A 25,964-nucleotide genomic window follows, 5' to 3' on the forward strand; every position below is an offset into this window, starting at 1 on the left:
TGTGCCCAAGGTCACACTCTGACCTACTGGCAGAGCTGGGGATAGAATGCAGGAGTCCTCCTTCTCTGATCTCACCAGTAGACTGCACTCCCATCACTTCAGACAGGACCCAGCATCTTCAAAGCTGCATTACTTTAAACATGCCCAGCTGAAATTTCTGTGACTGCTCGTCAAGCACACAGCAGGGTGTGAGTGTGTGAGTGTGTGATGAGTTGCCTCTGAACCTGAGTTACCTCTGAGCCTGAGCCTATTAAGCCTGATGAGTCACATTTCCTGCTCAGGGATGACTTAGGCTCAGCAGTACCTCAGGCTTAGGCAGGTTCAGAGGTAACTCATCACAGCTTGATCCTATAATTAACCCTCTAATACAGTGGTCCCCAACCTTTCTTGTGGGAATAGCATATTGCTGTTCCCAGAAGACTGTGGCAGGCGCCAGACACCCCACCGCCGAAATAAGCATTGGGGACCCCTGCTAATACGTAAGATTGGCCTTTCATTGATGTACCTGTAGGTTTCCAGTTCAAATCTGGTCAAGGGCAGTTAAACAGGCATTACTGTGTGATGGCTGTTAGGTTTTGAGCTACATTAGGTGAGTTGCTGGGGAACAGTTCTGAGTGAACAGGGGGTTCATTTTCGTTCCTAGTGGGCAGCTCTTAGTGCTGCCACCAATAACATTAACATTGTTGTTAGTAATCATAGCAAAGGCTAAGCCTTGAATGGACCACAGAGACAGAACTTCTCGTTTCCCCTACAGGTGGTCCTTCAGATCAGGGTTGGAATGCAGGACTAGAGGGTGGCGCGGGGAAGCTGGCATGGATGCAGCCCATGTTCTATTTCTTCTTTGGAGGACTTTGTTTGGGTGTCAATCCAGCACCTTTACCCAACAGCAGAGTTACACAAGAAGGAGTTAGTGCCCTTCTTGTGTATAGGAGCAAAGAAATCTCTAAAGATTTTGAATCCATTAGTTTAAAGTACAATAAACTAATCATAAGGAAAAGATTGAAGATCCTGAAACCAATGAGAGCACTGAACTGGAAGCAGAACTGGTTTCTTTATCCACAAACCTCATTTCCAGCTTCTGTTGACTCATTGCAGTTCTGAGCAGACAATTGGGACCGATGCCTGAGCCCAGCTAATGAGAACAACAGAGGGACTGCAAAACTCAGTAAGCATGCTAGTTACACATTCATCAACTCAGATACCTTAAATATCCAGAGGTATACAGGGTACCAAGTAGGCTGTGATTTCATCAGCTCTCACAAGTTAAGCAGGGCTAGTTGAATTTGGATGGGAGACCTCCAGAGACATTCCCAAGAGCTTCAGGAGTTAGTGCTAATGATTTAGTAAGCTTCCCTGGGAATCAGGACCCCACTTGAGATTAGAAGGCTGCTGTAAAGTGCTGTAATTTGGATGTGAAATAACACTGAGAGACACCTCTTATTGGTAAAAATATAATGGATCCTTTCTTTTAGAAGCTACTTCTTGTCAGCTTTCCAGACAAAAAGGTCTAGAGATGCATCTAAATATTTAGATGGTTATCTAAGCTGAACCTCTGAAACTGTTGTAGTTTTTCCATTAAGAATTATTATTTCTGGTAAGGGATTAAGCTGTGGGAGCAGATGAACTCTGACGAAATAAAGATCCTGCTTTTATGCAAATACGCCTAGGAGTCAAAATAACAAAAATACCCCAATATCTATTTAACATCATTTTTGCTAAATACAATGTTTTACAAAGACTTCTTTTTTAGGAGGCATCATGTGTATCTTTTTTAAGACAGGAAGAATAATGCAGGGAAGTAAAAGCAACAGGTACACCAGCCTGCCATCTGGGTCATTATCTGAGCTTCATTTAAACAAATAAAAAAAATTCAAAAGATCTTTGCATGAAAAGAATGAAAATCAGCAAGAGAGAAAGAAACAAGATTGATGAATTAGTGCCTAGAATAAAGATGCTCAATGGAAATCACGCTTTTCTACCTTTGGCATCAGTGCCAGTGAAAGAGCCAAAGCTTTAAGGATGGCAGCCCTTTGTATCATTCCCATAGCCTCTAAATTGTTGGAAGCAGGAGGGACCAGATGTTAGAGGATGGCTGGAAACCAAAAGAGGTCCAGGAGTTTCCTTCCCCTTTGAGCTATCTTGACATCAACTAACAATTTGCTTCACACTGCCATGGCTGAAACAGGCTCCCTTGATTTACATGTTTCATGATGTTTCATTACTAGATGTGCTATATATATAGATATTTTGCTGACTATTTTCAACATATTTAGTGACTTTTGTGCTCATGCAAGGTGTCGGGTTGAGGGCCCTGGACAATGAAGACCCCTGTTTACAACCGGAACCAATAATGTATAAGCAAAGGCAGAGCTAGCCTCTCTTCACTGCCAATGTGATTCAATCCACACACCACCGCTAAGGAGGGGAGAGTAGTTCAATATCCATGGCTCATTTGGTGCTTGGCCTCTCTACCGCTAACAGTTGTGGTGGTTTTGAGATGTGAACATCTGACTTTTTTTAAATGCCTAGTGCTTTGTGTTTTGCTGTTATAACTCATTTTTGGAACAAAAATATTGCTGACACAATATTGATGGCTGTCATGTAAATTGGACACCTCCAGTCTCGCGCTGTAGGCACTTCACTTCACAATAATCAACATGCAATATTCAGTGAGAAAGTTAACAATCTGGCAAACCAGCGGATGGTCTACATGCTATGGTACTAGTTTCAGACTCAAAAGACCTAGTTTTAATTTCCTGCTCCACCACAAACTTCCTGTGTGACCTTGGGCAAATCACTTTGGTTTCAATGGGAGTTAGGTGCCTAAATAACTTTGAGGATCTGGGCCTTAGTCTCTCCGTACCTCAGTTGCCCCATCTGTACAATGGGTTTGAGAGCAGTGCCCGGCCTCAGAGGGGTGTTGTAGGATAAATGTATTCGACTGTGAGGTGCATAGATTCTACGATAATGGGGCTATATAAGTACCTTAACTAGACCGACTCAAATATTAACACAAGTCCATGACTATCCTAATGACAATGAACCTGAATCAAACCCCCTATATTATGTCCATCAACCGACCTCCTCCCCAGATCCCCAGCAAAAGAGGTGAGCTTTGCCATGCAGGTTAAGAAATCTGGGCTCTGGTTGATCAATATCATCTGCATCGCTATAATTTAAGTCCTCGTAGAGTACTATGAGAAGAAGATTGTGCCATACGTCATTTGAAAGTTATTTTTCCCTGGATCCAAAGCCTTAAATCTGATCTATGACCTTGATGTCTCAAGGTATTAATGGTACAATATAATACAACTTCTTTGTATTTTGCATTTCATCCAAGCTGTATGCCAAAATGCTTTATAACTTTCAGGTGAAAACCTGAGTGCATGATTTGGCCACAGAAAATACGTAACAGCCAAAAGAGAGCAAAATGATAGGGTGGTTATACTTCTCTTTAAATCTAGTCATATGGTGTAGCATAAACCCTCCAATCTAGTTGTAGGCAGAGGGTGAATGAGTGAGTTTCCTGTTGAGGAAGAACTTGCTAATGTCACAATTCCTGAGGTAGCTGCACCTCAGACCCCTTCATGATCTCTTTGAGGGCTTCTCACTTAGCTCTTAGGCCTCTAGCCGTCACCTGGCTTGGAGTGGAATCCTGCAGCTCACTCTAAACTAAGAATGTAGGCTGTAATTCACTGTGATCACCTTAGCAAGTCTGACTTTAGTTCAGCATCTGCAGTCCTGTTCTCTCTGGGGCATTCACAGGATTACCCAGTGGCTTGTCAGCCTTTAAAAAGCAAAGTAGTATTTATTCAGAACAAAAGCATGACAGAGTAAACATAGCTTAAAAGCAATAAATAACTTCCATGCACATCTTAGCTTACCATACAGTCATCCATCTTCACATGGAGACGATGATAGGACCAAAATACTGTAAATCTTTTCTGCAGCGTCTTCCCCTCTGGGGTCACAGGGTCATGCCAGTTCTCCCGTAACTATCCCATTGAGCATGAACACAATTCCCAGTCCATATTGATGTAACATTTGTAAAGCTGATATTACAGTCTTTGGACATTCCATCTGTCCATAATATCTGAAGTGACAAAGAGCCACCTCCTATCACTTCATGCATCTCTTGAAAAGCATCGTGAGTTATTGGCCTCAAAGGGATAACTGGGTGAAATTAGGATTTGGATTATATGTGACATTATGTTGATTAGGATGGATTACCAGCAAGGATCTCTGCATTGTGACACAGACTGTACTGATTTACCTTGGAACAGCAACAGACGACTTCCCAAGGTCTGTACTACATAAAGTTAGTAAAGCCAAAGAAGCATTGAGTCTAGTGGACTGGGAGGAGGGGGGTAATTAAACAGCAGATAACAATGATTTGGAAAGGAGAAAGGAATGACTGGGTCACTGAAAAGAAATAAGCACATCAGTTACAAAATAAACACATCAGTTACATTTGCCCCTCAGTGTTGATAGCTAAATCAGAGTTATCATGGAGAGAGGATATAATAAGATGCTTCCTTTTGTCTTCCCCGAAATCCAGCTTCTGCAATTGAATGTGGTAGGAAAACCCCTTCACAGCTGGAATTTGTGCGCTAACATTTCTTGAGTACAATTTGGTTCAGTTGCCTGACCTATATTTCTTGGCAGAGAGAGCCATATTCTTTCTCAGCTCAATTGTCTGATTTCCATCAGAAGTTTGCTGCTGAGCACTGTGGCCACCTGGAAATGGGTTCTTATGGCTATATAATAGATTTTAAAAGAATCAAAGAAATAAGAAAGAGAACTCTTACTAGGGTGTCTTCTCCACTCAGTAACTCCCATTCCTAAACAGCAGTGCCCCTTCTGATATGTTCTCTAGTGCTTTGTCAAGTACAGTTCTAAGTGACTCAGGTGATGGGGACTCCTGTGCTTCCCTTTGGGAAGCTATTCCAAAGTGTAATAGATCTCACCTGAAATCTAGCCTCAATTTCTCTCAGGCTTAATTTATTCCTTTTACCCCGCATGGAGCACCCTAAGCAATTTCTGTCCTGTGCTTTCATGTCTAGTTATTTCACCCCCAACAACTCTGTGAGTCCTCACTTTTGTCATTGCTAAATAAATATTTGCCTTTGTAAGTTCCCTCCCACTTAGGGCAGAGATTCTACCAATAGATCATTTCACTTCCCATAACGTTATTAATTCAAAGTAATGCTACTTTAAAGGCTAGAGAAAAATAACTGGGATGGAGCAGCTAACTGGGCGAGTCTCACCATTTCATTTCCTATGTTGCAGGTACTCTTGTATTGTCGAATCCTGTTGTTGTATCCTAGGAGCCCAAGGCCTCTGTGGGACGTAGACAGGCCTCTCACCACAGTGGCTCAATGACTTTGACTCCCCCCCCTCCTTCCTCTCTGTTGTGTGTGTGTGTGAAAAAATCATCAGATTTTGTCCTTTCAACACCATTTAATATATTTGGATCATGGAGAATAAAGTGGCAGTCTCATAGTCCCTAGGAAAGTAGCTAGTTTTCCTCCTCAGTGGCCCCAGAGCAATCCACCAGCTTTTTCAAGCCTCGCCGCACTATTAGCTGTCAACCAGTGCCATCCAATAAAGTCATTCATGATTAATTATTCTTAAATGACAGCAGCATATTGAAACACTCTGATAGCTGCTGACAGTGGGAATCCAATTAACCTGAATTACTATCTTGATTGTGGCCCAATTAATGTCAGCTGTGCCATGTCAGGAGGGAAGGCCTGGCTAATATAATTGTTTAATTAATTCACTGTAATGGGTGAGTTGATGTGAGACATCCCCCAATGCCTTTTCCCCCCCCATTGAACATTAGTTTTTAAAGAGAAAGGTAAAGGTGCATGCTGCCTACTGCTCTTTGTTTAGGTGAGTAAATTAAATTCCTTCCTGAATAGGGCTTCGGAAGAGTGCTTGTGGAAGAGCAGAACAGTTAAACTTGCTATGATCATCCTACTACTGCCCATTGCTCTAGTTAGTTTGCAGTGTCCTCTGGCTAGGCGGATTTGCTAAGCGATAGCTGGGACTTCAGTTTGAGAGTATCAAAGAGAGGACTGATGCTGACTTGACTTCCTGACTTGTCTGTCTCTTAAAAACATGCTGGATGTTCAGAAAACTGGTAATGAGGAGGCCTGGATCTGTTTAGCCATTAAAATAGGAAATTGGGTCAGGGTGACTGAACGTTTGTTTGGGTGCTTTTTCCTATGTCTGTCTGGTGCCCTGAGATTAGTTCATGGTCTCAGCCTGGTTCCAGGTGAATAGGGCACCCATTACAAAGCAGCACCTGCCTGGCAGTTTTGGGAATGAGTAGGAATAGAATTTGAATGACTAGTGGGTCTTGCAGCGGAGGCATATTGGTCATGTGGAGCTAAGTTTGCTGCCACTCCCTGTGCTGTGGCTCTATGCTGGGGGCTTTAATATCTGTAATTACCAGTCAGGCACTTTTCAACAGCCCTGAATGCACTTTTAAAAACCTGCCCTATCACCCTGTGTAGAAAGGCCAACAACAGGAAAGAGAGAAGCCCAGCAAAGCATTTTAAGGCCTAAGTGGCGTCCCTGGCCACTGACAAATAAGTTTGAGTCTGTGAACTAGATCAAGAGAAAACTTTCCTTGATCTTCTTGAGAACCTTAAATTATCCCTAAAGAGATAGACTCAGACTGATTACCAAATAAGAGGATTAGAACTAAAAAGGAGCGCTAAATGCTTAAAGAAGCTAGCATTAAAAAGATGAACTCAGTAAATTAACATGGTAAGTATGGAGGCTATGACAAGAGAAGGGGGGGGAATATATATATTTTTTCCTCCTGTGGAGCTCAAATGTAGATTTAAGCTCCTGTCATGGGTGCCAGGAAAAGAGGAATGGAGTGTTAGAGGCTTTCATCAGCTCCAGATAACTAGAATTGGAACACCCTCAATAAGTTGAGAGGTTTGGTTCACAAGAGTACCTAAAACTGCGAACGCTTATTGCAAAAGTCTTCAAAGCCCTGGGATCATGAACATTGATCTGAGAATGCCCCAAGAACAGGCTTTCTCATGAGATTTCTGGTTCTGAATTTTCCAGTAAATATCATCAGAACATTCTCTCTCCTGGTATCTTTAGTTTGGGTGGAACCCAGAAGTACATACGAGAATTTCTTAGAAACTCAAAACCGTCTGTGGTTTGAGTTTGGGATGAAGGTTTGACAGAGTTGTATTATCCAAACTGCCCACTCCGACAGACAACCCTTGAGGCAGTGTACCTCATTTGAAAGTTTCTTTATGTAAGCCTCACACTGTGAGGTGGTGAGATCCCTCATCTTCCCAGGAAGCTTCAGGCTCTTCTGACCTGGGCCAGGAGACCAGCCTGGTACTGGCCCAATCGAGGATCAAGAGGATTCGAACTGCACCTTTGCAAGCACCTCCCTTCACATACACGATTTGAGTGAAGAGCTCCTCAGGCACAGTCCAGCATCTGGCCCTGTGTATTTTAAAGAAAACCGTGTCACCACCTACTTTATTATTTCATCTCGGCAAAGCTTTTTCTAGTGCATCAGATTATTTTTTCTTGTGCATCACTATAAAGATATCTTAGACAGATACATAACTGAAAAGGTTTTGCCTGGGCTAAAGGTTATTTATAACTGAGTTGCAAAATGTGTTTTAGCATCAACCTCTTGCTCCCATCATGTTGGGGTTTTCTATTTCTTCACTATCTTTATCCATCAGAAGAAATATTCCTAGTTCGATGTTTACTTTCACGGTCTAAATGGGTTTATTATGCTTGTTTGCTATTACAGGTGTTGTAAATTGGCCACAACTTGGCAACCTGTTTTTTTTTTTTAAAGGCAGATTCTTTTGGAGTTTGTGAATTATGTTCTTTAACAATATTTTTTCCAGGCAGTGTGAAACCACTCAAGGACATAAGTAATTTTGCCCCTTTCATGGCAAGCTAAATGAACAGATTTTTTTACAGAATGCCCTGTAATTGTTGCTATTAATGGCTTTACTTTGTAGAATGGTCAGTGTCAATGATCGTTGCAGTACACAGCTGAGCCCCATTAAGCTGTCCACAGCATTAGAATCCTATCACCACGCTGTTGGCATAAATGGACCTCCTGGTTGGCACGCTTGGTAGAGAGAGGCCAAGGACTGAACTTCCCTTTTACACTTAGAAGCGATTCCTGTTGGTGAGGTTACAGGGACATTGACATGGAACAGTGTAAAGGAAACTTGCCTGGCTCCTGCCAGGGCCATAACTATTCTGTGAATAACCAGAAGATTTGTGTCTGTGATTGTCGGCATCTTGCTTTTCATAAGGACTCTATTTATTGGTTTTGTGACAGTCACAAAACCCACACAGCCGCCAGTCCCACAAAAATTCACTTGTAGAGCAATTACTATTCATTTGTTTTATTCTCCTGAAACGTGTGCTAGAGCCATGGCTCAAATATGTGGTACACCAAGTTTCATGATTGTGAGGCAGAACTAAGGACTAGAGCCAGCTAGGGAGCATGTGCATTTACTTTAATAGAAATTGGATAGGGGCTCAAATTCAGAGATCCAGGGCTTCTCCCTGGGAACTCTGTGACATTAGGGGGGATAGAATCAGGGGGAGAGAATAGCTCAGTGGTTGGAGCATTGGCCCGCTAAACCTAGGGTTGTGAGTCAATCCTTGAGGGGGCCATTTAGGGATCTGGGCCAAAAATTGGGGATTGGTCCTGCTTTGAGCAGGGGGTTGGACTAGATGACCTCCTGAGGTCCCTTCCAACCCTGATATTCTATCATTCTAATCACGTTCTTTGGCAGCATTTAGCTGTCTTAACCACGAGACTCTCCTTTCTCTTGCTGCAATCCCCTGCCTCATTCACAACACACATTCCATCTTTTTGCAACAAATGAGGCAGGGGGCCTACAGAGAGCAGTTTCTTTCCCTTGGAAACCCTGATTCAGCCCCAGAGCAGTTCCATCTTGTGCACTGAATGGAGCAAAGGTCCTATGGACAAAACAGGATGTGGTAATGTAGTTAAACAGAAATTCCATCATCTGGAACTACCTTAACCCCCTCACCCTTCTTAGAAATGACTGAACCATTTCAGCTGAAACGAAAACAAATAATAATTAAGAATATAATAATAATAATAATAAATAATTGATTAATTAAATTAATTCATAAATCAGGCAGACACCTGGCATGAAAAACGTCAGCCTGAACAATTTAAATTGAGCAAAGTTAAAAGCAACCAAAAGCAGGATCTTGAAATGGAAAGCACTAGGCAACCTTAATTGTTGGTGTTGCTATCTGTGCTATATGTAATTTTAGTGGTAACATCCCTATTTTACAGATGGGGAAACTGAGGCACAAAAGTTAACTGGCTTTTGTTAGCTCACATAGCAATTCAACTGGAGAGCAAAAAATAGAGCCCCAATCTAACACACGGTTCTGTGCTTTATCTGCTAGCTCATGTGTGGGGTTTTTTTTGTATTTTCCCTTTAATGCTGAACTCCTAGCTGTCCTGAACTCTGATCCTTTGTCAAACCTTATCTGGATCTCTAGTTGCAAAACTGGGCAGGCAATCTCAGGAGAAATTTCTTTCTCCTGAAATTGCCAATACATCCTGCTTCTTGATGAGGCAGAAATGTACTGCTTCTCTCATGGCTTTTCTACTTCTGATCCATCGGAAATGTGAAAGCACACAGGCTGCTGTGAAAAATGAAAAATAATAGAGGCTAAAATGTTATTCAGACATTGGAAAACTCATTTGGGTTTATTTTCTCCTAACCAGTTTCTCATCAGTACTGATTAAAAAGTAAGTCAGCTCATGCTTAGGCTCAAATCTATCTCCGTCCCAACTGACCCAAGACACACAGGGCCCAATAATTCCTTGCTGTAACTCCACTGGCTTCAGTTGAGGTGCACCAGGGCAAACTTGTCCAATACTGTTTGTTAGAACAATTAACTGATACTGGAAAATTTGGACTTTGAATTGGAGTTTGTGGGAAATTAAATGAACTCAACATCCTTTAAAGGAGCATCTCTTGGAGTTTTTTGCTGTGCTTCTCATGTTATGACTCTATTGTACATTGTAAAGCCCCATGTCACACACATGGGCTTGGGAGGGTTGAGACATTGTAATGCAGCAATAGAGTCAGCTTGTAAATCCCTGCTATGTGATGCTAAGTGCAGAGCTGTGCATCTCTTTACTCCAGGGGTGGGCAAACTACAGACCGGGGGCTGCATCTGACTATCCAGACGTTTTAATTCAGCCTTCAAGCTCCTGCCAGGGAGCAGGGTCCAGGGCTTGCCCCACTTCACATGGCTCCCAGAAGCAGCAGCATGTCCCCCCTCCAGCTCCTACGTGTAGGGGCAGCCAGGGGGCTCTGCACACTGCTCGCGCCCAAGCGCCTGCGGACAGGGTAGCGTGCAGAGCCGCCTGGCTACACCTCCATGTAGGATCTGGAGGGGGGTCATGCCGCTGCTTCTGGGAGCTGCTTGAAGTAAGCGCCGCCCAGAGCCTGGACCCCTGACCCCCTCCCACACCCTAACCCCCTGCCCCAGCTCTGATCCCCCTCCCACCCTCCAAACCCCTCGGTCCAAGCCCGGGAGCATCCTCTGCACCCCCTAGCCCCACCCCCACCCCAGAGCCCGCACTCCCAGCTGGAGCCCTCCCCCACTCACACCCTAGCCCCCAGCCCGGAGCCCCCTCCCGCAGCCTGAACTCCTCATTTCTAGCCCCACCCCTGAGCCCACACCCCCACCCGGAGCCTGCACCCCAACTCCCAATTTTGTGAGCATTCATGACCCACCATACAATTTCCATACCCAGATGTGGCCCTCGGACCAAAAAGTTTGCCCACCCCTGCTTTACTCTCTATCACAGAATGTATTGCTCTTTCAGAGGCAGATTGTCATGCCTGTTTTCAGTTTAGTTTACTCACTGGTATTTAGCACTTCGCTCCTAACTAGTTCTCATGCTGCAAAACATCAGCAGCAAAGTGATAAATGCTTGTAAACTAGTGAAAAATAATCTGTCTGGAAGGAAATTGTGTGTAGTTTTAAAAATACTCTCAGCTACAAAGCACTGTGGTTTTTCAGAGTCTCTTAAAGAAGCCTTCTGCAACTCCTTGTATTGAAGCATATTTGTAATAAGGCTGTTTCTGATGAGACTAAAGGGATTTGGTTTTCCGTGTCCGCTGACTGTGTTCCATAGCAAAAGCCGCACCTAACATGTTTATTAAGAGCTGCATGCAAACAGCTGAAGGCAAGAAGCTATCTGTAGGGCACAACAATAAAAAGTTTTATTTTCCTACAAACCCAATAACAATGCAACATATTCTTGAGCGCCATTTACTGGCAGCATATCTATTAACTATTTACTTATATACAGCTTTGTCTCTTCTATGGAAAACTCTTGTAAATTTTATAACACAGGGATTCACTAACTCCTAACAGTGACTTTATAGAGCACTGATGATATACCATTCTCAGAATACCTCTTTGGGAGCCTGTGTCATGTGCACCAGGGGGTTGAGGAAGGATACCTACCTTGATCACTCACTGTAATGTACTGGTTGATGGGTATGTGCAGCGTTGCCTCAACTGGGTGGAATCAGACTTGCTGAAGTGTCCGTTTTGTTCTCAAGTGGCTGGAGGTCTACACTGAGGATACTAGTATTGCTATGCAAGATTAAAATAGCTGCTGAAGGTAGATGGCTGCTTTCTAGGGTAGGAAAAATGAATTGTCAATCTAGGGAATTAGTAAATCACATTGTGAGCCTGGTGCCTTGAAAGAGACCATAGAAATGTTAGCCATTAACATTTTGTCATCTTCTTCTTGCTTTAAAAGAGCAATATTAAATGTCCACGTCTAGGTTGGTGATCCAATTGATTGCTTCAAGTGATGCATAGGGATGGCAGAGATATCACCAAGGTGTGGGGTTTTTTGGACATTGAGTGATGAGGAGTTCCATAATTTGAAAGCTATTTCTGCAGTCGCAAATAGGTTTGTGTCTCAGTCCCCATTTATGGAGAAGGTAGGCAGATCTGCTGTTTGGATATTGGAAAATCCTTGTTCCTCATTCAATGAAACCAAAAGATTCTCGTGTTGTGATGAATTTGGGTGGGTGGAGGAATGCCAGTATGGGAAGCCATGGTTGTAGTGTTGATTTTACATTGCCTGTAATGACCCACATGGTGGTGTTGAGAACTAATGTGTCCAGATGTGTGAGCAGTATCCTGTGGTAGAGTAGACAAGGGCCAGTGAAGTGTAGAGATTTTTTTCATCGGCTCCCCAGGTTGATCTTGCCACTTTCTGAATGAGATTTACATGCATCTTTATTTTATCATGAATATTTTTCAAGTGCTGGTGGTATGTAAGGTATTTGTAATTGTCAGTGATGTTAAGTAAAACAAAACTGAAAGAACATAAGGTCGCAAAGTCATGCACTCAAAAGTTAGGAAATGCCAAAATTAAAGCAGCTTGTGCAGCCTTGGCAACAGCGCCTAATTGATGGGAGGAGCTATTGCAGGGAAAGTCCTGCTCAAACCCTGCAGCCCCGGCCTGGAACATGCTCAATGCAAATGGCATTTGGCAGCTAAAGTCTCCAAAGATTCCAGCAAGTCTCTACTGAGCATGTGTGAACTGAGGTTTTACAGAGGCTCATAACTAAGCCAAATTTAGGTGAGTTTTCACAGAAATAGCAAAAAGCGCTTCCCTGATACAAAGAACATAAGAACGGTCCTACTGGGTCAGACCAAAGGTCCGTCTCGCCCAGTACCAGTAGCAGTGTTACCAGCTCTACTTATAACACACGCGTGGGAGAGTAACACATTGTAGTAGCCATGAGAAAACTAAGAAGGAACGGAAATTGCTTCAGGGGCAAAGTGGTAGATACATTGACAAAGTTGCTGGAGAAAAGGATAAATTAGTCCACGAGATAGAGATTAATGTCTGGGATGGGAGGGGATCGAGGAAATAATGAATGGCACCAAATCTACCTAAGCTATATCCATCAAGTTGGTGTGGGATGGACTTTTCCTGCTAAAAATACGTTATGTTCTTATAAACAAAGTGGCTGCTTCTTTCTCATTTAAATACACCGAAAGGTGCGTGCTAATATTATTGGTTTTTTTATAGCCACTCTTCAGAAGCAGTGATATTTAATAGTAAATTTATGTTATTTTTAAAGAAGGTACACCATAAAGATCACCAGATTTGGTCAGTGTGTTTTAATTTATGCACACTTTAAAGGTTACATTCCTCAGTTCCCTTTTAGTAACACAGTCTGTTTATTTCATTATAAGGTCTGATTGTGTACAACATGACTAAAGGATCTTATGAAATACAATGGAATATAATAATAATAATGTTCTGGAAACCTGTTATCAGGAAATTGTTTTCTCAGAGTTCAGTTTTACTGTAACCAGAGATTTTAGTCGAGCTGAGTTCACAAAGGGCCTGATCCTGACGTGTGCTGATTACCCACAATGTCCAGGGAAATCACTGGATTTAGAGATAAGTAGTAATTTATACTTGTATATTTGTGTGTCTCCCTTCGCAGGGACCTGCTTGGAGTATCTGGAGAATGATGATATGCTAAGGGCTAGATTGAGAAGTCCTAACTCATTTTGGTGAGCACCTACTAACATGAGTAGCCCTGACATTTGCGATGTTATTCATGTCGGTACGTGCTCACCTATATTGAGATTGCACAGTCTTGCCTTTAGATTCTGATACAGATTGCATATAAAATGGACCATCTTATATTGTACTATTTTCCCCTCCTGCAACAAAGGAAACAACTACTTGAAAATAAATGAAGATGAGTTTTCATTGCCCAACAAGGGCACTTAAAAAATTCCCTCATGACAACTGCAGACTGTGAATGAATGTTTTTTTTTTTTAAGTTCATGGTGGTTCTGATATTTTCAGGATAGGGTTGGGATCCAGGAGACAGAGTTCTCCCTGATGGATGAATCCTCAGAGGCTTCTTTGTTTTTCAAGCGATTATTTGAGCCATCTAGAAAGTCTTTTAGTATTACTGAAGTGTTTTCAAATTCCTCTCTCCCTTGGTCATCTTTAGCCAGTCCTTTCTGGTTAGAAATTATTTTGTGTAATGTGCATAAAATATTCCTGCGAGTATAAAGCCGATGGGATCACTGTGATCTTATTTGCTGGGGAAGAGGGGTGGCTTCTTCTCTGCATGATATCAAGGTTCCTCTAAGGCTTGTTGTCCAGAAAATGGGTCACCATTTCCTCTTGTACTGAGAGAGAGAGCGCTGTGTCGTATAGCTCTAATGGTAGGCAAGGTGTACCCTAGATGTTTACATCTTGTAGAAGAGCAGGAGGGTGAGGAAGAAGGGTGAAGTCCTGTGGTAGAGTCATAGTGCTCCATGCATTACTCCTTTCCTTTGGCGCCCTTATCCCTATCCCTGACATGTCCCCTATGCCAGAGGTTGTATGTGGGAGCAGCACAGAGAGATAAAGTCATTGTGGAGATGAGCTTGGCAAACGATCACATGCCTTCATGAAGAACATCCACTCCCTGTAGATCCTTCACCCGTTTTCCTGTAGAACCCATGATAGACAGAAGGAGTGCTGACGATGCCTATGTCCAGCAATAGGCTGAGAAAAAATCCTGGAATCAGACACATCAAAGACAGAAAAGCCCTTGACAATTTTGTGTGAAACTCGTTGCCATTTGATGGCTCCACATTTTCTTGACCCTCTAAATATAGGAACAGCACCAGTTTTTCCTGGGCTCGCTACCCCTTCACAGCAGCAGAATAAGGACAATGGATTTCAAAAAAGTGGACTTTCACAAACTCAGAGAACTCGTAGGTAAGATCCCATAGAAGAAAATCTATGAGAAAAAGGAGTTCAGGAGAGTTGGCAGTTTCTAAAATAATGAATAGTAAAAACACACCAGCATACTATCCTGATTCAAAGGAGAGATAGGAAGAATAGTAACATGGCTCCATCAGTAGCTGTTTAATTATCTTAAAATCAAAAGGGAATCCTACAAAATGTGGAAACATGGACAAATTACTGAGGATGAAAAGTACAAAAGAATAGCATAAGGGTGTAAGGATAAAATCAGAAAGGCTAAGGCACAAAATAATTCTATCTAGCTAGGGCCATGAAAGGCACTAAGAAGAGGTTCTATGAATACATTAAGAGAAAAAGAAAGAGGAAAGAAATTCTAGGCTCTCTACTTAAAGGGGAAGGGGAGCTAATGTCCAATGACATCAAGAAGGCTGAGGTATTTAATGCCTATTTTGCTTCCATCTTCACTGAAAAGGTAAATTGTGACCAGGTACTTAACACAATTCAGATTAACAACAAGGGGAAAGGGAACACAAGCTAAAAGAGAAATAAGAGGTTAAAGAATATTCACATAAGTAAAGCTATGTCTACACTGCAAACTTTTGTCCCCAAAAGTTATGCCATTTTCATTAAAATGCTTTAAGTAAACCGCTGTTGCATGTCCACACTATGGTCCTTGTGTTGGCAGAATGCATCCATGCTAGCAGCTTTTGCATTGACACGGAGAGCAGTGGGTAGCTATCCCACTGTTACTCCTGGGGGAATTCTGGGGGAGCTGCCCGAGGTAAGCACTGCCGAGCCAGCACCTGCACCCCTTACCTCCTCCCACGCCCCAAGCCCCTGCCCCAGCCTGGAGCCCCCTCCCATACTCTGAACCCCTCGGCCTCAGCCCTCACCCCAAGCCTCCTCCCGCACCCCAACCCAGTGAAAGTGAGTGAGGGTGGGGGAGAGCGAGGGACGGAGGGAGGGGGGATGGAATGAGCGGGGACGGGGCCTCAGAGAAGTGGCGGGGCCTCAGGGAAGGAGCGGAGCAGGGGAAGGGGCAAGGGTGTTTGGGTTTCTGCGATTAGACAGTTAGCAACCCAAACCCTGCCATCAGCCCCCACTCCTTCCAGCTCTGCACAGCACAGCAGTCTCTCTCTCTCTCTCACACACACACACACACACCCATCCGCCTCTGCCTACTTGTCTCTGTGTTCCTAGTCCGGGAGAGAGCAGCATTCCATGTTAATGATTTGCTCCTTGCTGCCAGAGCTCAGCTCTCAGAAACTTCCCAGAGCTTTGAAAGGGAAGGGGCGCGTGTCTGCAGGGCAGTTGATTTCAAAACAGTGTGCAGAATGGTCCTGGCAGGCATTGTGGGATACTGGGGGAGGCCAGTTGTGGTGATATAACAAATGACAGTGTCTACACTGACGCTTTGTAGCTTTAAGTTTACTGAAAAAAGCTTTGTCGCTCTCATCGAGGTGGTTTTATTTTGTCACCGAAACTGACGAGTTTTGTCCCCCAAAGTGGCATTGCAGTGTGTACACCTCCGCTGGTTCATCAACAAAAGCTGCCTTTCAGTGACAACATTCTGCAATGTAGACAGGCCTTAGATGAATTCAAGTCAGTAAAGCCTGCATGAAATCCCCCCCTGGGTACTTAAGGAACTAGCTGAAGCAATCTTGAAACCATTAGTTATCACCTTTGAAAACTAGTGGAGGCTGGGTGAGGTCCCAGAGGACTGGAGAAGGGCAGACATAGAACTTATCCTTAAAAGGAGGGGGACATAGATGACCTGAGGAACTGTAGACCTGTCAGTGTAACTTTGATACCTGGACAGATTCAGGAACAAATTATTAAACCATCACTTTGTAAGCACCTAGAGGACAACAGGATTGTAAGTAATGACAAATCCAAGTTGGCGAAAAACAAATCATGCCAAACCAACCCAATTTCCTTCTTTGACAGGGTTACTTGTCTAGTATATGGGCGGAGGCTGTAGATATGATATATCTTGATTTTAGTAAGACTTTTGACACAATCCCACATTACATTCTCATAAGCAAACTAAGGAAATGTGGTCTAGATGAAATTAATATAATGTGGGTGCACAACTGGTTGAAAGACGATACTCAAAGAGTAGTTATCAGTGGTTCGCTGTCCAACTGGGGGGGATGTTTCTAGTGGGGACTGTTCTGGGTCCTTTACTATTCAATATTTTCATAAATGACTTGGATAATGGAGTGCAGAGCATACTTATTTAATTTGTGGATGACGCCAGGTTGTAAGCATTTTGGAGGACAGGATTAGAATTCGAAATAACCTTGACAAATTGGAGAATTGGTCTGAAATAAAAAAAATGAAATTCAGTAAAGACAAATGCAAAGTACTACACTCAGGAAAGAAAAAAATAATTGCACAACTACAAAATAGGAAATAGTCTAGGTGTTAGTTCTGGGGGATTATAGGGGATCGCAAATTGAATATGAGTCAAAAATAAAGTTGCAAAATATGCTACTATCATTCTGTGTTCCATTAATAGGGGTGTCATATGAAAGACATAGGAGGTAATTGCCCTGCTATTCTCGACACTGGTAAAGCCTCATGTGGAGTACTGGGGCCCACTCTGGGCACCACACTTCAGGAAAGGTGTGGACAAATTGGAGAGAGAATCCAGAGAAGAGCAACAAAAATGGTGAAAGGTTTAGACAAGCTGACCTAAGAGGAAAGCTTAAGAAAACCGGTCATGTTTAGTCTTGAGAAAAGAAGACTGGGAGGGGACTTGCTAACAGTCTTCAAATAAATTAAGGGATGTTATAAAGACGATGGTAATCAGTTGTCCTCCATTTTCCACTGAAGATAGGACAAGACATAATGGGCTTAATCTGCAACTCTGGAGATTTAGGTTGGATATTAGGAAAAACTTTGAATCATAAGTGTAGTTAAGGTGTGGAATAAGCTTCCAAGAGAGATTGTAGCATCTCCGTCACTGGAAGTTTTTAAGAACAGGTTAGACAAACCTGTCAGGGATGGTCTAGGTTTACTTGATCTTGCCTCAGCGCAGACAGTTCGACTAGATGACTTCTTGAGGTCCCTTCCAGCCCTACATTTCTGTGATTCATTCCAAGCCAGCTTTTGAAACTCTGAGCAACAAAGATGTTTTCTTTTGCCCTTGCAACTGTATTTTCTTAATAATTTCCAGGATGTAAGTCACTCCTCTGGGCCCAGTGCCTCAGCAGCTTTTAATGGTTCTAATTGCTTGACTATCTATTGTGGCATAATTAAAAAGCCTTTTAACATTTCACTTCCCTCCCATAGATAAACAGATTCCTGCCTGTAGGATGTGACCTACAGCTTCTTCTGTGGAACATTAAGGCAAAGGATTCTTTCAGTCTCACAGTAACATCCACCTCTCCTGTCACTATAAAGCACTTTCTACTCATGTCCCTAAATAGCCCCACTAACTTCTTCCCTGACATTTGGTATTCACTATTTCAATTGTGTGTGTAAAGGGCACTGTCAGGCTTAAAATATGTCCTTACCTATAACATGTTACTTATAAATCCTGAGATTAAAGCAAAAATAACTACTGGTGCACACAAGTGTATCAATGCTGTTCTACACCAGCCGAAGATCTGGCTCATCTGCTCACCAGACTAAGCTGGGTGGTGTAGGTAGTTCTGCCTATAATTAAGGTTGCCCAACATTTTCCATTATAAGGTCCTGGTTTTAGTTGTTTTAACTTTGCCAGACAATTCAGGCTGAAATTTTCCACTCTAGGCAACTGCCTAAAGAGGTTTGTTTGGCTTGGTTATTGGCTTTCTGTTTGCTGTTTGGTTTCGTTTGTTTAAATTTAAGCTAAACAATCCAGGCACCTTCAAGAACAAAATGAGGGGGAAATGTGGTGTTTTCCCCTGTTACAAATTCATAGTACTGTTTTGTTGAGAAGCTGTAGTGCCTCTGTGCTTTGGAACACTGACTTGAAATTTGGCAGTGGGATGCATTAGTGTCCGGGATGTGCCTTTTGCCATTCCAGTGAAAATCTGACTGAATTCTAAACCTCCAAAAAATTCTAGTTTGCACATGCTCATTGGAGACTTGTTAGATTTTTGGCAGCTAAATTCTCTGACATTTCCATCTGCATTGAGCATGCTGTGTCCCCTTACAGCTCCTACATGCAAACTGGATGGCACATTGCCCAGAGAGCGACTGAGTATGCTCCATCCTGGGGCTGCGGGAGCTGAGCAGCAGGACTGTTCCTGAAATTGGTTGTCCAGGCAGCGAAAGGGTGCAGTGGCACCAGGCACAGGAACTGAAAGCGGGAAGACTTGTCAGTCCTATGCTCTCAGTGCTTCCTCGCTGGCACTCAGGCAGCCTGGAGGAGAATGAGGAAGACGTCTTGCCTGACTGGAATTAGGGTTGCCCACTGTCTAATCACACAAACCCAAACACCTTTGCCCCACCCCTCCCCGAGGCCCCGCCCCTTCTCTGAGACCCCGCCCTGCTCACTCCCTTACCCCCTCCCTCCATCGCTCGCTCTCTCCCACCCTCAGTCACTTTCACTGGGCTGGGACAGGGGGTTGGGTGTGGGAGGGGGTGCAGGCCCTGGGCTGGGGCCAAGGGGTTTGGAGTGTGGGAGGGGGCTCCAGACTGAGCCTGGGGCAGAGCGTTGGGGTGCAGGAGGGGGTGCGGGATGCAGGCTCTGGGAGGGAGTTTGGGTGCTGGAGGGGGCTCAGGGCTGGGGGAGAGGATTGGGGTGCAGGAAGAGATGCAGGCTCTGGGAGGGAGTTGGGTACAGGAAGGGGCTCAGGGCTGGGCCACGGGTTTGGGGTGCGGGAGGGGTTGTGGGCTCCGGCCGGGCAGCGCTTACCTCAGGCGGCTCCCAGTGCTTACCTGCCTGGGACTAAGGCAGGCTCAAACCACTCCAACCTCTGATGTCACATGCTAAACTGGTTCAGCTCTGATCCGGTCTGAAAAATCCTCCATGGAATGCACAGATGCTGCAGGAACTGGAGTTGGTGGGTTAGCAAGTGATAGTCTTCCCTGTGCATAAGTGTTGAACCAAAGACCATAGCATGCGATAGAGGGCAATGTACTGAGAGAGGTGCCATCTTTTGGATGTAAAACTGGCATGCTGATGTATCCTTGATGACCAAAACTTGATGATGCTTTTTTTTTTAAGAGCAGCAGAGTTAGTTCTAGTGCCATAGTCATATTCTAGTTTCGGTACTTATATTCTGCTTGCCAAAGGGCCTCTTGCGAGTTCATTTGGGTATGATATTCTTCACTTTCTTTCCTGAGCTATTGTGAAGTGTTCCTGTTCCTATTGAACCCAGAAGTGGTTGCATTTTATGGCATGTGAAGGGATTCCAGTATATGGCATTACAGTTGTGAAATTCCTGTGGATGCTTCTGGATAAAAAGTGGTATATGAATGCAACATATGCATGTAGTATATTATTTATCCCTACTCAGGTATTCTATGGCATGCTAAGATTTTTGAATGGAGACTGAAATACAGATGAAAAGTGCAAACTGTCTTTGCAATGGAATGAACATTTGCCTTAATGAAAAATGAAAGAACGAGATGAGGAATTAAGAGGAAAAGGCTGTAACACCTAAAACAGATTATAGAAGCATGTTGGAGCGACATGCTAAATCCATAAAGTGGTGATATAAAGGGAACAGGAGCCATTATTGTAATTTGTCAACCAGGACAGAACTTATAAAATGTTTATACATATAAAATGTCTAAGAATAATGAAGTCAATCCTGCTCTAAGCTAAATGGCCCGCTAGCATTCCCTACTGATGCAACAGAGTCTATGGTTTTTAGAACCCGACAAGAACTAGTCTTTTCAAGATAGTCTTTGTGATTTTAAGCAGAGGCAATGCTCCCTTATTGACTTGAAATTACTTAAGGCTAAAGGTAAACAAAAGGTTGCAGCAGGCCCATTATCTCATGTGCTCAGCTCTTCAGAATGTATTTGATTAAGTTCCCCCTTGGAAGTGAAGCTTAAGTCATTGAAAAGGAGAAATTTACCTTTATAGGTGGAAAAATTAGTTAAAATTATAGAGGATGATGACGGGAAGGACCAGGGCCCACTGACATTCTCCTCACTACAATCACGGCAAATTGACTGAGATGCATATGCCGACATGATCATAATGCTCCCCACTCAGAACCAGAGAGAATTCCTTATCAAAACATGCACAAGAAATTATGTATAGTTAAAGCACCTAAACCCTTAGTAGTGTGTGAGTAGTTGCAAACTGGATGAAGGAAAGGAGACCCAGGGTAAGTACTTCTGCCATGGTTTAGGAACTATAGAGAGGTCACTAGAGACCTCAGCATTTTTATTAAAGATCTCTCATAACTGATATTAGAAAAACCTCATAGAAACAAAACATCAACATTCAAGTTTCTCAATGGCTTTGAAATGCAAAAGAGGGTCCTTTTGCATCCCATGGCCCCATCTAGTCCAGTGTTCACAAAGTATGTACGATGGGCCTAATAGTCCATAGAGTGAGGTAATTGGACAAAGAGGCAGTGAGGAATTTGGGCATTGGAAGGGGAGATGGGTCCATGAGCGGACCCCTGTCACTTCTAAATAATTGGAGACCCACTGATCTAGTTTTAAATGATAGCAAATGCAATTTAATTCAGATATGTATGGTGCAATGATGCCATGAGCAAAGAATTTGGAATTTGTGCTGACTAGGAAGGTGTTTACAGCACTGACCAGGAAAGAAAGTGGATGCCAGTACAAAAATTAGCTGACTCCTTTATCCCAAAGTGCTGCTATAGCTGTAAGAAAGGACTGTAGATATATGTAGTTGCTTGATTATGCCTCGTTGTTATTATCTGGGTTCGTGGACACAGGGCTGGAGGAAAGAGCTCACTGTCTCTGACGGGCTCTCAGCGTGAGCGGCATTATACTGTGTGAGCTATATCGGGGAACTCATTTAATGTGCTATTATATAGTGCATCCAAGCAAGAGCCTGGATTAAAGTGAACCCATGATTCCAATGGCCTTATGGGACTTCCATTATTCTATCCAGTTAAACAGGGAATAAGGAATTGCCCCTCAAGAGAGAGGTTATAAATAGATAACGGCAGTATTACAGCTGTGGAAGATACTGGGTAAACCTAAAAACAGAGAATGGCCACCCTGGGTCAGACCAATGGTCCATCTAGCCCAGTGGCCTGTCTTCTGACAGTGTTCTGTACCAGAGGCTTTGGAGGGAATGAATAGAAGAGGGCAGTTTATCTAGTGATCCATCCCCTGTCATCCAGTCCCCACTTCTAGCAGTCAGAGGTTTAGGGACACCCAGAGCATGGGGTTGCATCCCTGACCATTTTGTCTAATAGCCATTGATGGACCTATCCTCCATGAACATATCTATTTCTTTTCTGAACCTAGTTATGCTTTTGGCCTTCACAACATGCCCTGGCAATGAGTTCCACAGGTTGACTGTGCATTGTGTGAAGTACACCCTTCAGTTTGTTTTAAACCTGCTGCCTGTTAATTTCATTGGGTGACCCCTGGTTCTTTTGTTATGTGAAGGGGTAAATAACATTTCTTTATTGGCTTTTTCACACCAGTCATGATTTTACAGAGCTCTAACATATCCTCCCTTAGTCGTCTCTTTTGTAAGATGATCAGCCCCAATCTTTTTAATCTCTCCTCATATGGAAGCTGTGTCATACCCCTAATCATGTTCTTGATCTTCTCTGTACTTTTTCCAATTCTAATATATCTGTTTTGAGATGTGATGACCAGAACTGCATGCAGTATTCAAGGTGTGGGCATACTATGAATTTCTGTAGTGACTTCATGGTATTTTCTGTCTTATTATCTATCCCTTTCCTAATGATTCTTAACATTCTGTTAGGTTTTTTGACTGCTGCTGTACATTGAGCGGATGTTTTCAGAGAACTATTCACAGACTCCAAGATCTCCTTTTTGAGTTGTGACAGCTCATTTAGACCCCATTATTTTGTATGTATAGTTGGGATTATGTTTTGTAATGTGCATTGCTATGTATTTATCAACACTGAATTGCATCTGCAATTTTCTTGCCTGGTTATCTCATTTACTTCTGCTTCAGACAAATGTGGACGTCAAGGTTACAACTTCCAGGAGCAAAAATCTGGCTCTTGACCTTAATCTGAATGGAAATCAGGGTGCTTGGATGCTGAAGCATCTTTGCTGGCCTAAGAAATTACCTATATTTTTGCATGACTGGGATTATTACAGATTTCTGCCGAGACAGCCCCTTCTCCTGTCAGTAGGAAGGTAGTCGTGATCCCTTTCACCAATCACCTAGCACTGCCCAAATCCCTGATTTAACGTGATGGCAATAAGTGAGTGTCAGCTGGTGATGGCCTGAGTAGGAAGAGCAGTGGGTGAGGAATGTGGCTGCGAGTTTCAAGGGAGGCTTTTCTCTCAGGAGGGTGCACAGAAGGGTGGATCTGCACTGAGTAAAAGGCATGTCTTCTGTAGCCTAGCATCCTGCATGTGACTCAGCCAGTCCTGGAAGTGGAGATCGATGTGCAGCGATATTTCTTCAGACTTTCTCTGCATCGTCCAATGAACACATACATGTATTTTGACAGCAGTGTGCCCTTGTTGCCAAGAAGGACAATGGCATTTTGGGATGTATAAGTAGGAGCATAGCGAGCAGATCGAGGGATGTGATTGTCCCCCTCTATTTGACATTGGTGAGGCCTCATCTGGAGTACTGTGTCCAGTTTTTGGCCCCACACTACAAGAAGGATGTGGATAAATTGGAGAGAGTCCAGTGAAGGGCAACAAAAATGATTAGGGGTCTGGAACACATGACTTATGAGGAGAGGCTGAGGGAACTGGGATTGTTTAGTCTGCAGAAGAGAAGAATGAGGGGGGATTTGATAGCTGCTTTCAACTACCTGAGAGGTGGTTCCAGAGAGGATGGTTCTAGACTGTTCTCAGTGGTAGAAGAGGACAGGACAAGGAGTAATGGTCTCAAGTTGCAGTGGGAGAGGTTTAGGTTGGAAATTAGGAAAAACTTTTTCACTAGGAGGGTGGTGAAACACTGGAATGCGTTACCTAGGGAGGTGGTAGAATCTCCTTCCTTAGAAGTTTTTAAGGTCAGGCTTGACAAAGCCCTGGCTGGGATGATTTAATTGGGGATTGGTCCTGCTTTGAGCAGGGGGTTGGACTAGATGACCTCCTGAGGTCCCTTCCAACCCTGATATTCTATGATTCTATGATTCTATTTATTTCTGTTTCCTGTTTTTCTCTTAGCAACGAGCCAGGAAGATGAAGTGCTGCCTTCTCTCTGTCGGGATGGCCGTTCTGCTGGTTGTTGTCGTAATTATTGCAGTCTCAGTCAAACACTGATCCCGCTGAGATTTCTACAGGTGGGAGTTTATATCTGACTCTTTATCATGTGATATGGATGAAGGCTGGGATAAGTGGATGGCTCAGGGATGTGGTGATGACTAGAGTGGTGTATCTCTAATTTGTTGGTTCATATCCAGACCTCAGAAGTTAGATGTGACAATCATTACCCTCTAAAGGATGCTGGGGGGCCTAGGTGAAATGTGTGAGTGGTCACAGTCCCATTCTAGGTAGACATGGGGAAACTTGCACTGCTGTTTTCTATTCTGCACTCATGCTTTGAAGAAATTGAGGCACTCAGACTCCAGGGCAGTTTTCCTGGCATCTTTCACTAACTTTCTATGCATGCCGAAGCCTGTCCGATGTCTGGGCCAGGCTGAGATTGGCCCTTGGTGGGCTTGCAGAAATCTCCCCCTCACTTGTGCAGCCCATGTGAGGAATGCTACAGCCGTGTCTCCTGCCTTCTTCCGTATCGGGGGAACAGTCTGCACCACGGATAGACCCTGCACAGTGTGTAATGCCTTAATCACACCGAGCAGCTCAAGAGACACATCACTTCCTGAGGAACCCTCCCTCCCCCACTCCTCCTGATTCAGATGGCTCTGCATTGCCCTCCAAACAGGGCTCTGTCTAAATTGCACAATTTATCTCTGGCTTTTTTTTATCTGCACAATTTATTTCTCTCTCTCACATACAACAAACTGCGCAGGCCAGATTCTGATCACGCATGCCAGCGTAAATCTAGCATAACTCCAGTGACCTGAATGGCATTACTCTGGATTTGCACTGGTGTGTCTGAGAACAAAATCCAATCTCATATGCTACTTTATGTGAGTATGGAGCGATGTTAGGGTGTACAAAATCAAACATCCTCAACTCCTGGAAATCACAAATCTTATCAAACCGTGGTTAAACCTGGACGCATTTAAGGCCTACTTGGGCATGTCTACACAGCAAAGAAAAACCTGCCGCTGGCCCATGCCAGTGCGGCTTGAGCCACGCAGCTCTTACATAGCTGTGTAGACATCCGGGCTTGGGCTGGAGCCCAGACTCTAGGACCCTGCGAGGAGGGAGGGTCCCAAAGCTCTCAGCTGGCACGGGCCAGTTGCGGGGTTTTTTTTGCTGTAACACTTTTTTTTTAATCCGTTAGATTGGTGCAGTCACAGAGCCAGAATAACCTAATGGTAATGAAAAGCCCAGCAGGAAAATTGGAGTTAATCTTCTTTCAGAATTTCATGTGTTTGGGGAGGGGATCCTAATGACTCAGTACAGCCCTCGGAAAAGCTGAACACTCAATTTTCCTGTCATCCTTCAGTGGTTGAACCACTAACGACCTAGTGCATAAAACACCAGTTCCTCAACAGCAGCACCAATAAAAATATAAAAACTGGACTGGATTATATTGGATTCAGCCTGGACGTGTCCTCTTATTTCATCTCACATGAGACAAGCACCAACATGGTGACGTAATGACATCTGACCTTTATATACCACTTGTCATGCAGAAGGAGCCCCAAATGCTGTACAAACTACTCATTTATATACAGGTATCACTTTACCCACCTCTAGGGAGAAATGCATCAGTTGTTTGTTTGTTTTTTTCCATGCCCAACAGCTCTGCACAACAATTCAAGGCAAAAACTGAAGTATCTAATTGAGAGACAGAAAATAAATACTCCACTTTGAATGAGGCGAGGACACTGAACCTAACATCCCGAGACTTATAAAATGTGCTGTGAGATCTATAATGAGGACAACTAGTTAGGAC

At 43.5% G+C, this 25,964-nt stretch overlaps 1 protein-coding gene across 2 annotated transcripts in view; it reads left to right on the forward strand.

Moving 5' to 3' along the window:
* The window catches only part of LOC311516100 (t-SNARE domain-containing protein 1-like), a 698,551-nt gene that overhangs the window by 598,878 nt on the left and 73,709 nt on the right, over positions 1–25,964 (forward strand). Inside the window, exon 12 of one of the 2 annotated variants that reach the window (XM_084619794.1) lies at positions 24,101–24,216. The exons of the other annotated variant lie outside the window; for it this stretch is intronic. Within the exon in view, the coding sequence (XP_084475920.1) occupies positions 24,101–24,196 (96 nt within the window). The 3' untranslated portion in view covers positions 24,197–24,216. The remainder of the gene's footprint in view (positions 1–24,100; positions 24,217–25,964) is intronic. 2 annotated transcript variants of the gene reach the window in all.

The sequence above is a fragment of the Lepidochelys olivacea genome (genome assembly GCF_965140295.1).
Source record: "Lepidochelys olivacea isolate rLepOli2 genome assembly, chromosome: 2".
NCBI classification, from domain to species: Eukaryota; Metazoa; Chordata; order Testudines; family Cheloniidae; genus Lepidochelys; species Lepidochelys olivacea.